The following is a 16,655-nucleotide window of genomic DNA, read 5'->3' as shown; positions in this document are numbered from 1 at the left end:
TGCTTAGAGCCGGCAAAGAGAATGACTGGGGGTGGAGCTAGAGGGGGAGCTATATGGACAGCTCTGCTGTGTGCTCTCTTTGCCACTTCCTGTAGGGAAGGAGAATATCCCACAAGTAAAGGATGAATCCGTGGACTGGATACACCTTGCAAGAGAAATTGGGTTTAATATCCCTTTAATAAATGATCTCACCTTCATTTCTTACTTACATCTTGCATGTAGTATTGCTTATCCTTATTATACAGATTTTAAGCATGAAGATAAATACAGCCTGTACTAAACACAACAGTGTTATAAAGCACACATATAATATACTGACATTTCCTTTACCCATATGGGCACATCTTTATTTAATAAATAAAAAATACACCTCCAGGAGGGATCATGACAACAAGCAATAGGAAGATCAGAGAGAATTACATTTGATTTAAAGTAGCCAAGAGCTACGATAAAAATAGACATAGATCTGTACAGGTGGCCTATTAACAATGGTTATAGCTTTATGTATTTAATAACAGGTGCATTTACTGCTCAAAAAAACTCGCTCTTCAAAACTCATATCAAACTATTTAAAAGATATCAAGCAGACGCTATTTCCGGCCTAGCATAAAATTACAGGTTTTATATACAGTACCCGAAAACATGTATACTACATACGCTGTTCTAAAGGGTTATTTGATATAATCAGGGTGTGGGTGAGAGTCCTGGACCCTGCAATATCCAAAAGGTTACACCGACTAAACCACATACAATTCTTAAAATGAAACTTAAAAAAAAAAAAAATATATATATTAACAAGGATAACCCCAAAACATACAGTAACAGGGGCAGTACCACTACAATTCCCACCAGACAGTGGTATATATGCACTTTTTACTGCACTTGCCATACTGCAGGAAGAGAGGCTTGTCTGACTCTTATTTCCCTTTAAAGTACCCACAATTCATGAGGAAGATCGTTCAAGACTGAACCTAGCAAGCAAACACAGGTGGTCTGAGGAGAGGAATGGGTTTGGCAGTCCCTGGGCGGCCCACAGATCGTCTTCTGAGAGAAGGGACAGTCTGCCAAGGAGCTTCAGATGTTTGTCCTCATAGAAGCGAACACCTGGGAGGGCACAGAAAGAAACCAATCAAACAGTGAGAAAACTAACACAAGTGCAAGGATTCCAAAACAGAAACCTTAAAAAGGGACATACAAAGCAAAATTAAACTTTCATGATTTAGACGAATCATATAATTTTACGAGACTTTTAATTTACTTCTGTTCTCTAAATTGCTTTGCTCTCTTAGTATCCTTTGAAAAGCATACCTAGGTAGGTTCAGAAGCAGCAATGCTTTACTGGAGGCTTTTGCCTAAAGGGATAGTCAAGTCCAAAAAAAAACCTCACAGGATTCAGATAGGGCATGTAATTTTAAACAACTTTCCAAGTTACTTTTATCACCAATTTTACTTTGTTCTCTTGGTATTCTTAGTTGAAAGCTAAACCTAGGAGGTTCATATGCTAATTTTTTAGACCTTGAAGGCCGCATCTAATCTAAAGGCATTTTGACAGTTTTTCACCACTAGAGTGTGTTAGTTCATGTGTTTCATATAGATAACATTGAGCTCATGCACGTGAATTTACAGGAGTGAGCACTGATTGCCTCCTTATTTCAGTTCTTTTGACAGACTTGCATTTTAGCCAGTCTGCAGAGGCTTAGATACAAGGTAATTACAGAGGTAAAAAGTAAATTAATATAACTGTGTTGGTTATGCAAAACTGGGGAATGGGTAATTAAGGGATTATCTATCTTTTAAAACAACAAAAATTCTGGTGTAGACTGTCCCTTTAAGCACTACTAACATCTGGAGGTCAAATAGAGAGGACAAATGTCTATGAGGCACACTACAGAACTCAGGTCCTGGATTTTGCTTGAGTGCTAACGTGTTTCTATCTTAGTAAAACTGAGGCTGTGGGTATTTTACATAAAAGGGAAATTCAAGAACAAGGGGTCATGATCTCAAGCTAAAGGGCAGTAAGATTCAGGAGTAATTTGAGGAAGCTTCTTTACAGAAAGAGTGATTGGTTCATGTAATAAACTTCCTCAAGGAGACAGTAATGACAAACACTGTGGGGGACTTTAAAAATGCCTGGGACAAGCATAAGGCTATCCTACAAACTAGATACGTTTATACTGTTAGGTAATATGGGGCAGACTTGCTGGGCCTATGGCTCTTATCTGTCGTCAATATCTATGTTTCTATGAAGGTGTGCAAAAAAAAAAATAGAATAAATTGTTTTGTTCTTTACACAGTATAATTATACATATATTTATATTCTTAAAGGGACAGTATACACCAATTGTCATTTAACTGCATGAAATAGACACTACTATAAAGAATAATATGCAGATATTGATCTAAAAATCCAGTATAAAATCATTTAAAAAAAAGTTACTTAGAAACTCCCAGTTTACCACTGTTAATGAGGTTAGCTAGAACACACACTGAAAGTGGTTCTACAGCAAAAAACAAGCAGATACTCCCCCTCCCTCTTCATATGAAAAGACCCTTTATACAAACAGAAGCAAGCTGGAGAAGGTATACATCAGTATTTCCCTAAAACTTTGGAGCTCAGTTAGGAGTCTGAAAATCAGTGCAGTGCTATTTAAAAATAACAAAACTATACATTTTTTTAAAAAACAAAAAGCTGTATAGGCTATATAAAAGGATCTACAAAACATTTATGCAAAGAAAAATCTAGTGTATACTGTCCCTTTAATAAAATAACTGATTTAAAAAAAAGGGACAGTCTACTTGAAATTGTTTAAAAAGACAGATAATCCCTTTATTACCCATTCCCCAGTTTCGCATAACTGTTATATTAATATACTTTTTAAAAATATGTCCCTTTAAAGTCAGAACCAGAGCAGCAATGCACTATTGGAAGTTAAACACATCTGGTGAGCCAATGACAAGAGGCATATGTGCGTACCCACATAACTAGCTCTCAGTAATGCATTGTTTTTCCCCTGAGCCTACCTATGCATGCTTTTCAACAAAGGATATCAATGGTACATTTGATAACAAATACATTTAAAAGTCTCTTAAAATCGCATGCTCCTTTTGAACCATGTAAGTTTAATTTTGGGTTTCATGCCCCATTAAATAGTGCTCTTCCATTTGCACGATAAACATTTTTCAGGCCTACAGTGACTCACCGTGTGTCGTGCTGCCCTCAAGCAGAGGTTCTGCTGAATAGAAGATGTAATCCACTGTGTTGCCAACCCCCATGGGGAAAGAGGTCACCTCAGGGCGATTTTTGGCCGGTAAGAAGTGACTATACACAGAAGTGAGATTCAGGTTGTGTTGTAAGAGAAGGGACCTGAATGAACAGATTACAAACATTACTGTCTATTTAAGACACCTACACCTATAACAACTACAAGGGCAAATAAACAAGCAGCCCAATAAGTACTTCATGAGAAAGTCTGTGGAAACCGTAGGAGGATCAAGGTTAATAGGTTCTGAGAGGGGGTCTGCAAAAGATGAAAAAACAATGTCAGGACACCTGTTTACACCTCTCTTGTAACCCCCTGGTGTCCCCAACTAGTAATAATCACACCTGGCTCGTGGTCTGTCACTCCCTTAATGAAGACAAGGTCAGGAGGGCGCTGGCAGGCACACTCACAGTAGCGGAGCTGAAGCAGGCTCTTTCGGTTGTACCGGAGTATATCTATGAAGGCAGTTACAATAGGTCAAGCATTAATACGTCTATTTAAACTAAGCCATATTACTAATGACATAAGTGGATCATATAATTCACAGATCTATTCACAATAACCTGTACTACGTTAAAGTGACATTAGACATTGTGTAACATATACTTTCATTATTAAATTCATTTTGTCCCCTTTTTCTGTAATTTACAGAAAAACTGTGGGAATTCCTATAAAGTAATTTACACCACCAATTGGGGCATATTAGATGTGCAAAATAACAGCTGTGGGATAGAACAATGTTAAAGGGGCTTTTAAACCAGATTAACAAAATTACTTTTCTTGCTAATGACACAGTGAGTCCACGGATCATCATTAAATTACTGTTGGGAATATCACTCCGAGCCAGCAGAAGGAGGCAAAGAGCACCACAGCAAAGCTGTTAAGTATCACTTCCCTTCCCATAACCCCCAGTCATTCTCTTTGCCTCTAGTGCAATGAGGAGCAACCCCCAGTCATTCTCTTTGCCTCTGGTGCAATGAGAAGTAATTAGGTGTCCTGATTAGGATTCTTCTATCAAGATATTTTTATTTTGAAGACAGGGCAGGATTAGCTATTTTGTTGCATAAGCATTTGGCGGATGCGCCAGATGTGCAATCTTGTCGGCCTTGGTCTGGATCAGACCTGTGTTTAGACCTTTACTTCTCCCTGGAGTCTTAACCTTATTCTTAAGGTATTCTTAGATATTAAGATATATCTTGGATGGTTTTGTTTCTTGTTGTTATTTCTTCTGCTAGGAGAGTTTCGGAACTCTCGGCTCTGCAGTATGATTCTCCTTATCTTATTTTTCATTTGATAAGGGGTTCTGCGTACTAGTAAGTTTTTCTGCCTACATTTTTTTCAAACAGGATATTAATCAGGAGATCGCTGTCCCTTCTTTGTGTCCTAATCCTCCTCCTCATATTGATTTAGTGCGTGCACTGAAATTCTATCCACAGACGACTACAGATTTTCGTCAGTCTTCTGCTTCGTTTGTTTGTTTCCATGGGAAGCACAAGGGTCAGAAAGCTATGGCCACTTCTCCTTCCTTTTGGTTGAAGAGTATGTTTCATTTGGCTTATGAGACGGCTGGACAGCAACCTCCTGAGAGAATCACAGCTCATTCTACGAGGGCTGTTTCTTCTTTCTGGGTCTTCAAAAATGAGACTTCTGTGGCTCAGATTTGCAAGGCTGCAACTTGGTCCTTTTTGCATCCTTTTTCCAGATTCTATAAGTTTAATACTTTTGACGCGGCTGAGGCTTCTTATGGTAGAAAGGTTCTTTAAGCAGTGGTGCCTTCTGTTTAGGTTACCTGTCTTGTCCCTCCCTTATCATCTGTGTCCTCTAGCTTGGGTATTGATTCCCAACAGTAATCAATGATGATCCGTGGACTCACTGTGTCATAAGAAAGAAAACAAAATTTATGCTTACCTGATAAATGTATTTATTTCTTGACACGGCCACGGCCTGCCCTGTTTTTCAGACAGTTTCTTTGTTATATAAACCTCAGGCACCTCTGCACCTTGTATTATTTCCTTTCTCTCCTTTCCGTCGAATGACTGGGGGTTGTGGGAAGGGAAGTGATACTTAACAGCTTTGCTGTGGTGCTCTTTGCCTCCTCCTGCTGGCCAGGAGTGATATTCCCAACAGTAATTAATGATGATCCGTGGACTCACCGTGTCAAGAAATAAATAAATCAGGTAAGCATAAATGTTGTTTTTATTTACTTTACTATATATTCCACAACCAATGTTTGTTCACTTTATCTGTCTCTAATTGTCCTCAGCAGAAGCGATAAAATAAGGGAAACATGGTGACGCCCACTATAGAAACTACAGTACACTAACAAACTAAAACATTACATTCATTTTTTTAATATTTAAAAATATGCATCTACATATTCCGAGGCTAAATTTTGCTTTAAATACATTATATATATATGTAATATTTAATGTCCCTTTAAGGCATCACAGATTAAAGGAATTGTAACATAAGTGGCCAACTAGAAAAACAGGTGACAGGAAGATATAGGTTTTATTACACATAATAATAATAATAATAATAATATAGCAAATTCTCTTTTACTTTAGTGTGCATAAAATATTCTGTCTTGTCGATCTATCCCTATATATTCCTTTGTTAAAAGGCAGCAGGAAAGTATTTCAGCTCCAAATCTAACCTTTTGGTTTTGCCTCAGTGGTTTTCTTTGCCAGTAAAACATACTGACAATGATCAGTCACCCCGACATCATCTGGCCAGAGTGGTAAAGGTAATAACCGAGGGTAAGGCTGGGTACAGAACTTCTCCTGGCCAGAAACCTGATTGCGTTTAAAGAAAAGAAACCAGTCAGGTCCACTCCATTCCAAGATACATTGAGTGAGTGTGTATATATATATATATATATATATATATATATATATATAACCAGAGAGAGGTAAACATCAGAATCAAAGACCCCCCCCCTCTAGGTTAGGAAACAGTTAGCATATGATGTTCTGGACACTATCAGCGTAAAAGTGATTGCATAAGAGCAGCATAAGGAAAATACTAGCTAGCGATGGTATACAATACTACATCTTGTATATTAGTAAAACTTCTAAGACGTCTAGGAAATTAGAGGTGTTAACAGAACAGCCACAGTGAGAGCGACGTCATAGTATGGAGAATACCAACCAGCGAGAATGACAGAGCAACATCAGTCAAGCATGGAGAGTAAGCACAAGCCCTCTGGGGAAACTAGAAGAGTGAGTAAGAGCGCAACGTCAGGAGAACAGTAGCCAGAGTGAGAGAGTACGGTCAGACTACCAACCAAAAGAAAGAAACTTCAGGAGCAAGTCAGCTAGAGACAAACGGAAATACCTGCCAGAGAGAGAGAGTGCAACGTCAAGAGAATAGCACACTGAAAACGTCACAAAACGATGATATAAAAGCCGTACCAGTCACCCTTGTGTAAATAGGCTTATGCTCTCCCTCGGGCAGACACTCACCTTCCACGTAGGCAGATTCCAGTAGTTTAGAACCCCGTTGCGCAGTAAGCGATAAAAAGGGGAGAAAGGCGTTGCATTCATATCTCCACACAAGATGATGGGGCAATGGGAATCATTTGGCATCTGAGACACCTTATGAATTTCTGCCAATAATAGTGCCAGCTGTACCAGTTTAATGTCCCCTCTCTTTGGGTTATAGAGCAGGTGGGTATTTGCCACGCAGAGTGGGAGAAAGGTAGAACTATCCTGCATACCATCAGAAGTCCTTGGTTGCAAGAGGAGCACCAGCCCTACATTGTCACGGTTCAGTAAGTCTATTCCTGGGCGAAAAAATTCCACATGGTTCTCACTAAGCAACGTGAAACGGTGAGTTTTGTAACAAGTGCAGCAGCCATCTGTCTTCCTACCCGTTCTCCGTTTGTAATGGCAACTGTATCCTATTGAGACACAGAAAGGAAGCTCAGTATGCAGCCTGTGTGTACATCTCCCTCTGCACCCCCCACAGAAGCATTACCCAAGGCAGAAAGGCTGGGAAGCACCTGCTCTTTATAGTGGTTTTCTTGTACCTCCTGGAGACAGAGAACCTGATGAGGAAAATAGTAATAGATAAAAAAAAAAGTTATATTATATATAAAGCAGAGATTAGCTTTATAAAGCTGGTACATGATTCAGTAACAAATGCATGGATTTCTTTCTACAAAACTGTTCAAAGGAACTGATCAGATGCTAATCTATGAAACATAAGATGATTGTGTAATTACTTTCCCTGACTCCCTCATACACATGGCACATAACTACCTAAACTGGTCATTCTCTCTAAGAAGTTAATTAGTTTATCTCTAATGATCCCATTATGGTAGAAGATGCTTTATCTATTTAAAAGCTATTTATTACAATGTTTATTCTGAAATGTTACACACTATCTAGGGCTCTCGCAATAGACTGGACAACAGACCAACTGTGTCTGTCCGATGTCCTGTACGGCAACCAGTGGTCACAAAAACAAGTTTCCTGAACCTGCAGTGCAAATAAACCAGAGGTTCTCTTGACTTTCTATATTTTGACCCAGAGATACGCCCTCAGTGCTATAGACTACTCAAAGACTGGTTGTTTTTTTTTTTGTTTGTTTCTAACAAGCTTTATTAATATATCAAACAGTATAAAAGTAATAGTGCATATCAATGTGGAGCAAAAGGTGTATGCTGTTCGTGTGAAATAATTAAGAAGTGTTCATTGTGTCTTGACTGTTTTAAGACAAAAGATTTTCTTGCCATGCAGATATTTTAGTATCAAGGTGATGACAAGTTTACCATAGAACTACTTGTAACCTGTAAGTGCATCCGACTATGTTTCTTTCTTTGGTCAGTTATTAAAGACTAGTCCCAAAGCCTGTGTACACGGGCCAATTTTTTAAGTACTGCGGTTTCAACCCTTGCTCCCTCTCTCTCCCCCCCTCTTTTGAGCTCTCTCGCTCTCCCCCTCTATGGAGCTCTCTCCCCCCTCCCCCCTCTTTGGAGCTCTCTCCCCCCTCTTTGGAGCTCTCTCTCTCCCCCCCTTCTCTTTTGAGCGCTCTCTCTCCCACCTCTCTTATGCGCTCTCTCCCCCTTCTCTTATGCGCTCTCTCCCCCTTCTCTTATGCGCTCTCTCCCCCTTCTCTTATGCGCTCTCTCCCCCTTCTCTTTTGATCTCTCTCCCCCTTCTCTTTTGATCTCTCTCCCCCTCTCTTTTGCTCTCCCCCTCTCTTTTGCTCTCCCTCTCTCTTTTGCTCTCCCTCTCTCTTTTGCTCTCCCTCTCTCCCCCTCTCTTTTGCTCTCCCTCTCTCCCCCTCTCTTTTGCTCTCCCTCTCTCCCCCCTCTCTTTTGCGATCTCTCTCTCTCTCCCCCCCCCCCTCTCTTTTGCGCTCTCTCTCTCTCTCTCCCCCTCTCTTTTGCTCTCTCTCTCTCTCCCCCTCTCTTTTGCTCTCTCTCTCTCCCCCTCTCTTTTGCTCTCTCTCTCTCCCCCTCTCTTTTGCTCTCTCTCTCTCCCCCTCTCTTTTGCTCTCTCTCTCTCCCCCTCTCTTTTGCTCTCTCTCTCTCCCCCTCTCTTTTGCTCTCTCTCTCTCCCCCCTCTCTTTTGCTCTCTCTCTCTCCCCCTCTCTTTTGCTCTCTCTCTCTCCCCCTCTCTTTTGCTCTCTCTCTCTCCCCCTCTCTTTTGCTCTCTCTCTCTCCCCCTCTCTTTTGCTCTCTCTCCCCCTCTCTTTTGCTCTCTCTCTCTCCCCCTCTCTTTTGCTCTCTCTCTCTCCCCCTCTCTTTTGCTCTCTCTCCCCCTCTCTTTTGCTCTCTCTCCCCCTCTTTTGCGCTCTCTCTCTCCCCCCCTCTTTTGCGATCTCTCTCCCCCCTCTTTTGCGATCTCTCTCCCCCCTCTTTTGCGATCTCTCTCCCCCCTCTTTTGCGATCTCTCTCCCCCCTCTTTTGCGATCTCTCTCCCCCCTCTTTTGCGATCTCTCTCCCCCCTCTTTTGCGATCTCTCTCCCCCCTCTTTTGCGATCTCTCTCTCCCCCCTCTTTTGCGATCTCTCTCTCCCCCCTCTTTTGCGATCTCTCTCCCCCCCCCTCTTTTGCGATCTCTCTCTCCCCCCTCTTTTGCGATCTCTCTCTCCCCCCTCTTTTGCGATCTCTCTCCCCCTCTTTTGCGATCTCTCTCCCCCTCTTTTGCGATCTCTCTCCCACTCGTTTGCGATCTCTCTCCCCCTCGTTTGCGATCTCTCTCCCCCCCCTCGTTTGCGCTCTCTCTCCCCCCCTCGTTTGCGCTCTCTCTCTCCCCCTCGTTTGCGCTCTCTCTCTCCCCCTCGTTTGCGCTCTCTCTCTCCCCCTCGTTTGCGCTCTCTCTCTCCCCCTCGTTTGCGCTCTCTCTCTCCCCCTCGTTTGCGCTCTCTCTCTCCCCCTCGTTTGCGCTCTCTCTCTCCCCCCCTCGTTTGTGCTCTCTCTCTCCCCCCCTCGTTTGCGCTCTCTCTCTCCCCCTCGTTTGCGCTCTCCTCTCGATTGCGCTCTCTCTCTCTCCCTCTTTTGCGCGCTCTCTCTCTCTCCTCTCGTTTGCTCTCTCTGTATCTTTCCCCACCTCTTTTGCTCGCTTTCTCTCCTCTCTTTTGGTCTCTCCCGTCGGCCACGCCTGACCATGCCCACCATGGCACGCCCCCACCAGGCAGCTTCCGCAGTGTGCACTCCTCTGCTGTTCAAGGCCAGGTATGATTGTCCTCTGCAGTCTCTACTGCGCATGACTGCATCTGACAAACATACCTGGCCTTTTATTATATAGGATACCTACTAGTATTCTTCCAGGGGAATTTGGTCACAATGAATATAATTCATTCTTTACTTAATGTATTTACAATACTTTTAACAATAATTTTAATCTCAAAAGTAGCATCTTGCAATTGTTTTTAAAATGACCAACCCACCACTTTATTTGGAGGAGAGAATTTGGGCAGGAGTCTGAAAAAGACAGGGCTTGCCACAACACAAATAGATAAGTGCTAAAACCAGGTAACAAGCAATAGTGTAATAGCCTGTTCTATGGCTAATTACCACTCTAGAAATTGCCTCTTTTGGGTGGACGGGGGGAGAGGTAGGGGGAGGTGTTAGATGGCGCTTGGGGTCTGCAGCTCCTGCTCCCATTAACTACCAAGCATCAGAGTCAGTTCAGATGCCTCCACATTTCCCAGATTCCCGAATGCAGAAAGACCTTATTATGTTGGGTAAAAATCGGGCCCTCCATTATCTCCAGATATGACATAGTTTTGACTACTTCTCCCCAAGTAGGTGGTGTTTGCTGTTTCCACAGTCTCGCTATAGCTAGTTTGGCTGAGATGAGTATGTAGATGGAGAGTAAGGCCTCTGGGGCCGTGGCTGTGTCTATGTTTAAGTGTAATAGAGCTGTTTGCGGGGAGTTTCCTAAGTAGGGAAGTAGGTTCCTACATTTGTGCGAGACCTCTTGCCAGAAAGGAGCTAATTTCGGGCATTCCCACCAAATATGGGCTGGCGAACCCACCATCCCACACTGCCTCCAACACAGTGGGGAGTTAATCTGAGAGATTTTGTATAATCTGAGTGGAGTAAGATGCCACTGCGTACAGACTTTGAGATATAACTCTAGTAGAGTAACACAATGGAGTGCCTGTTTGGTTAGGGCTACCGCTTGGGCCCAATCATCTTGTTCGGTTCGAATGTGAAAAGCTTTTTCCCAAGCCAATGTGTACGCTGACCTGTAGTAAAGGGGGGGGTTCATTAGGTCTTTGTAAGACACCGATAGCGACCTAGGTATCCTCACACTACTGCTCCATCTTTTTTCCCACATAGTGGGTTCTCTGGGGGGGTGGTTTAAGAGAAATTGCCTCTTTTTGCCCAGCAGGTGCCTTTTTTCTGCAGTACATCAAACTGGTCCTCACTAAAAAGTACAGTCCAGCATTAAAATACCAGGCAATCCCTCTCAGAACAAGAGACATGGCAAAAGCTAGACATATGTTTCAGCCTATTGTGGGCCTAATCAGTTAAGTCTAACCATTTCCCTCTAGGGACAATGGGCAACAGGTCCACATCTAGTTTAGAAGTGGAGCGCTAATTTATTGCAGGCTTGCGATAAATAACAGCCTTTACAAGTGGCTGGTTATTGCTACCGCAAGCTTACGGTGGGAATTAGTGCTTATAAAATTAACCAGAGATTAGATCCCTGGTTAATTTTATAAATGTGCCCCAAAAATACAGTGTAGTGTATTTTGTTCAAAAATAACAATTGTAGTTGGTGGGTGTGGGATGTTAGAAAAAAAACCAAACAGCACTGAAAAGTAACCTTTACATTGCGGTCTATGGGAACTGTGTGTTCACAATAAATATATATGTATATGCTTATATACATATATATATTTATGTGTTAATATGTGTATATACACATATTAACACAAACATATGTATACGATTATATACATATATATTTACAATTTGCTGCACGACTTACCCCCTTCACTGCGCTAGTTCTCATGCCCTGTCTCACAGCATTAGAACGAGGTTCTCATTGAAGCCAATGGAAGCACGCTCTCGTGAGCGCAATGTTTCCCAGCAATTTTGTTCGGATTGCTGTCAACTTGTAATAAAAGCACACATTAGCGTGCGCTGGTATTACTCAGTTGAGTGCAAATACCGTTTTCACAAAAGCAATATTTAGCTCTACACTTGTAATCTGCCCAATATAAGCAAGTGTAGTAATGGAGGCAAGAAATATATAGTATAAACAAAAGCTCCAGATTTCCTACCTTTCTCTCTTATTGAAAAAAACAAAACACTATCATCATTAACTCCTTGGATGCGCATGACGAGGTATTCTCGTCATGCAGGGGGGATCGCTGATCAAATGCTGTTATTGACGATTCCCCTCACTACAGGCCAGGGATAGTTGGTGGACTTGTGGGCGTCATTCCCAGGCTTAATGGGAGTGGCAGTGACATCACCAAGTCACAAAGGGGGCAGAACCAGGAAGCTCACTGGACCTGCAGGAGAGCTGGGCGGGGCTAGGATCTTCAAACCCCTCGATCTCAGCTCCCATAGCAGCTACAAACCTCCAATCCCCTGCTCGTTCAAATAACGGAGTACTACAAAAACGATCTTTTAAAAATAAAGTAGAAAAAAAAAAACACATGGGGATTTGCTTGGGAATGGCTCATTATGGGCCAGATAACAAGTGCAGCGTTATTTAACGCTCCTGCACAAGCGTTAACTGCACTAGAAGCTTTTTGTTCGAATCTGGTTGTGCTCGTATTGAGTTGAAAGTGCAACCAGAGCAGGTTTCTCGCCTCCATTACTACCCTTGCTTATAATATGTATTTGCCTTGTGGTTTCTGAGTGTGGGAGAGCAAATTTTGAGCTTTTTTTGGTTACGCACTGTAAATCAAATTTCAGTGAGTGACCCACACAAATGATATATTGTTTTTTTCATCAGGCCCAGCAGATTCACAATATTCCATTATTATATTTATAATTCATGGCATGTGAGATAGCTACGGCAAAATCTGTAAAAAAATAAAAATTTTTAAAAAAAGTATAATTTTATTAAGGGAGATTTTTTCATTGTGCATATAATCAATAATCCCTGTGTGTTTTGTTTTTACTTCATTTTTAATAGTTAGCTTTATTTTACGGCTCCAATTGAAAGAGCAGGTGATTCTCTGTCAAAGGAGGGGTCTCAGAGGTTTGTGGCTGCTATGGAAGCTGAGATAGGGTTTTGAAGAACCTCCCCCTCATCCAACTCCCTATCAGCTACACTGAGCTTCCTGGCTCAGCCCCTTTGTGACATCACCGGCACTCCCATGAAGCCCGAGAGTGCCACCCACTATGTCACTAATGGATCCCCAGCCCGTAGTGCAGGGAATCGCCGAAAAAAGAGTTAACAGCACCCCCCTGCATGACAAAGAGACAGTCATGTGCCTTCAGGCTGCTATGTGCAACAAAGGGGTTAACAAGACTATGCATGACTATTTGGTTCCTGCTCCATGCAACTCACATCTGCTTCCCAGTGCTGGAGCTCCTGAAGGATATTCTGCCAGCGGTATTCCCAACATAGTATGCTGGGGTCACAGTGCAGGTAGAGATTTGAATTATGATCCACCAGGTCCTGAGACAGGATATTGTATGACAGAACCGTGAAGTCAAAGTTGTTCTCTCTGGGAGTTTCCAAATCATCAAAGTCTTCCCAGTCTCTCCACAGCAACTCTGCCAATAAACATATGAGGAGAGAATGAGTAAGTGAGGATTGGCTGTGTATACACACGTAGTGCTAAAAAATACATTCCCTGACGTAGGAGCATCTATCAATTAAAGTGACACTGCAGTCACCAGGTAACACATACACGTGCGCTCTTCCACGCACCCACCAGGCAACCCATACACGTGAACTCTTCCACGCACCCACCAAACAACCCATACACGTGCACTCTTCCATCCAGGCTCTCTCCCCTGCTCTTCCACACACCCACCAGGCAACCCATACACGTGCACTCTTCCACGCACCCACCAGGCAACCCATACACGTGCACTCTTCCATCCAGGCTCTCTCCCCTGCTCTTCCACACACCCACCAGGCAACCCATACACGTGCACTCTTCCACGCACCCACCAGGCAACCCATACACGTGCGCTCTTCCACGCACCCACCAGGCAACCCATACACGTGAACTCTTCCACGCACCCACCAAACAACCCATACACGTGCACTCTTCCACGCACCCACCAGGCAACCCATACACGTGCACTCTTCCATCCAGGCTCTCTCCCCTGCTCTTCCACACACCCACCAGGCAACCCATACACGTGCACTCTTCCACGCACCCACCAGGCAACCCATACACGTGCACTCTTCCGTCCAGGTTCTCTCCTCTGCTCTTCCACGTACCCACCAGGCAACCCATACACGTGCACTCTTCCGCTCCAGGCTCTCTCCCCTGCTCTTCCACGCACCCACCAGGCAACTCATACACGTGCACTCTTCCGCTCCAGGCTCTCTCCCCTGCTCTTTCACGCAACCACCAGGCAACCCACCCACCGGGAGAGATCTCTCGCAGTGGGCCTAGCCCACTGCGTGGGTGTGTGTAACGCTAGGCCCACTGCGAGGGTGTGTGTAACGCTAGGCCCACTGCGAGGGTGTGTGTAACGCTAGGCCCACTGCGAGGGTGTGTGTAACGCTAGGCCCACTGCGAGGGTGTGTGTAACGCTAGGCCCACTGCGAGGGTGTGTGTAACGCTAGGCCCACTGCGAGGGTGTGTGTAACGCTAGGCCCACTGCGAGGGTGTGTGTAACGCTAGGCCCACTGTGTGGGTCCCGCTAGGCTCACTGTGTGGGTACCGCTAGGCCCACTGTGTGGGTACCGCTAGGCCCACTGTGTGTATACCGCTAGGCCCACTGTGTGCATATTTACCACTAGGCGCACTGACCACTTGGCACTGTATGTGTTTACCACTAGGCACTGTATGAACTGAACTGTACTGTGTTTGTTTACCACTAGGTACTGTATGAACTGTACTGTGTTTGTTTACCACTAGGTACTGTATGTACTGTACTGTGTTTGTTTACCACTAGGTACTGTATGTACTGTACTGTGTTTGTTTACCACTAGGCACTGTATGTACTGTACTGTGTTTGTTTACCACTAGGTACTGTATGTACTGTACTGTGTTTGTTTACCACTAGGCACTGTATGAACTGAACTGTACTGTGTTTGTTTACCACTAGGCATTGTATGAACTGAACTGTACTGTGTTTGTTTACCACTAGGCACTGTATGAACTGTACTGTGTTTGTTTACCACTAGGCACTGTATGAACTGTACTGTGTTTGTTTACCACTAGGCACTGTATGAACTGTACTGTGTTTGTTTACCACTAGGCACTGTATAAACTGTACTGTGTTTGTTTACCACTAGGCACTGTATGAACTGTACTGTGTTTGTTTACCACTAGGCACTGTATGAACTGTACTGTGTTTGTTTACCACTAGGCACTGTATGAACTGTACTGTGTTTGTTTACCACTAGGCACTGTATGAACTGTACTGTGTTTGTTTACCACTAGGCACTGTATGAACTGTACTGTGTTTGTTTACCACTAGGTACTGTATGTACTGTACTGTGTTTGTTTACCACTAGGCACTGTATGAACTGTACTGTGTTTGTTTACCACTAGGTACTGTATGTACTGTACTGTGTTTGTTTACCACTAGGCACTGTATGAACTGTACTGTGTTTGTTTACCACTAGGCACTGTATGAACTGTACTGTGTTTGTTTACCACTAGGCACTGTATGAACTGAACTGTACTGTGTTTGTTTACCACTAGGCACTGTATGAACTGTACTGTGTTTGTTTACCACTAGGCACTGTATGAACTGAACTGTACTGTGTTTGTTTACCACTAGGCACTGTATGAACTGTACTGTGTTTGTTTACCACTAGGCACTGTAAGTACTGTACTGTGTTTGTTTACCACTAGGCACTGTAAGTACTGTATTGTACTGTGTTTGTTTACCACTAGGCACTGTAAGTACTGTATTGTACTGTGTTTGTTTACCACTAGGCACTGTAAGTACTGTATTGTACTGTGTTTGTTTACCACTAGGCACTGTAAGTACTGTATTGTACTGTGTTTGTTTACCACTAGGCACTGTAAGTACTGTATTGTACTGTGTTTGTTTACCACTAGGCATTGTAAGTACTGTATTGTACTGTGTTTGTTTACCACTAGGCACTGTATGTACTGTACTGTGTTTGTTTACCACTAGGCACTGTATATGTATGTATGGTTAACACTAGGCACCGTGTGTGTATTGTGTTTACCACTGAGCACTCACCATGGTACACCACCGGTTGGGGCAAGGCCTGGTTCATGCCCTCCAGGACCCATGTGTTCTCCTCCAGTTCAGACAAACCGTCACCCACGTCCGCTCTAGGCAGTTGTGCGGGCTCCTCTAGCAGGCCGCCTGCCACAGGGGAGTCCTTAACATCCCCTTGATCCATGACGTAACCCCCGAGTGACGCACACGGCTCCCGGTACCTTTCACTCAGCTGGTCCCCAGCATCCTGCAAATCCCCGGGCCTGGCCAGCTTCTCCAGATCGGAGCCGGGATTGGTTACAGTGACAACACAATCCACTTGTCATATGCTACAACATAATACCGACGACAGAACTTCCGGTTATCGCCACCACGCGCTTCCGTTCACAACAAAAAATAACTTTATTTTGCTGTGCACGTGGAGGTTGCTGTGGAAACTGGAGCCATATCAATATATGAAAGATTTGGCTTCCTGGACAGTTGCCATGGAAACTGAAAGGATGCTTAGAGCTTTCTGTAAGTTATTTTTTCATATGATTTGTATGATGGATTAAAACAAACACATTAGATTATAAATCTAATACA

General features: G+C 43.4%; 1 protein-coding gene across 1 annotated transcript; it reads right to left on the bottom strand.

Annotated features, from left to right (window-relative positions):
* Nucleotides 1-320: 320 nt before the first annotated feature.
* On the bottom strand, nucleotides 321-16,442 carry ANGEL1 (angel homolog 1). The gene is made up of 9 exons (XM_053697386.1): nucleotides 16,089-16,442; nucleotides 13,252-13,460; nucleotides 7,239-7,308; nucleotides 6,725-7,161; nucleotides 5,917-6,055; nucleotides 3,605-3,715; nucleotides 3,458-3,518; nucleotides 3,201-3,364; nucleotides 321-1,104 (listed from the first exon to the last, which is right to left on the bottom strand). The coding sequence occupies exons 1-9, from the start codon at nucleotides 16,252-16,254 to the stop codon at nucleotides 944-946; spliced, it is 1,518 nt and encodes a 505-aa protein (XP_053553361.1). The 5' UTR covers nucleotides 16,255-16,442; the 3' UTR covers nucleotides 321-943.
* Nucleotides 16,443-16,655: the final 213 nt, after the last annotated feature.

The sequence above is a fragment of the Bombina bombina genome, chromosome 1, assembly GCF_027579735.1.
Source record: "Bombina bombina isolate aBomBom1 chromosome 1, aBomBom1.pri, whole genome shotgun sequence".
Classification (NCBI taxonomy): domain Eukaryota; kingdom Metazoa; phylum Chordata; class Amphibia; order Anura; family Bombinatoridae; genus Bombina; species Bombina bombina.
The sequence above is the reverse complement of the archived record's forward strand: the minus strand, read 5'-3'. Positions and strand labels throughout refer to the sequence as shown.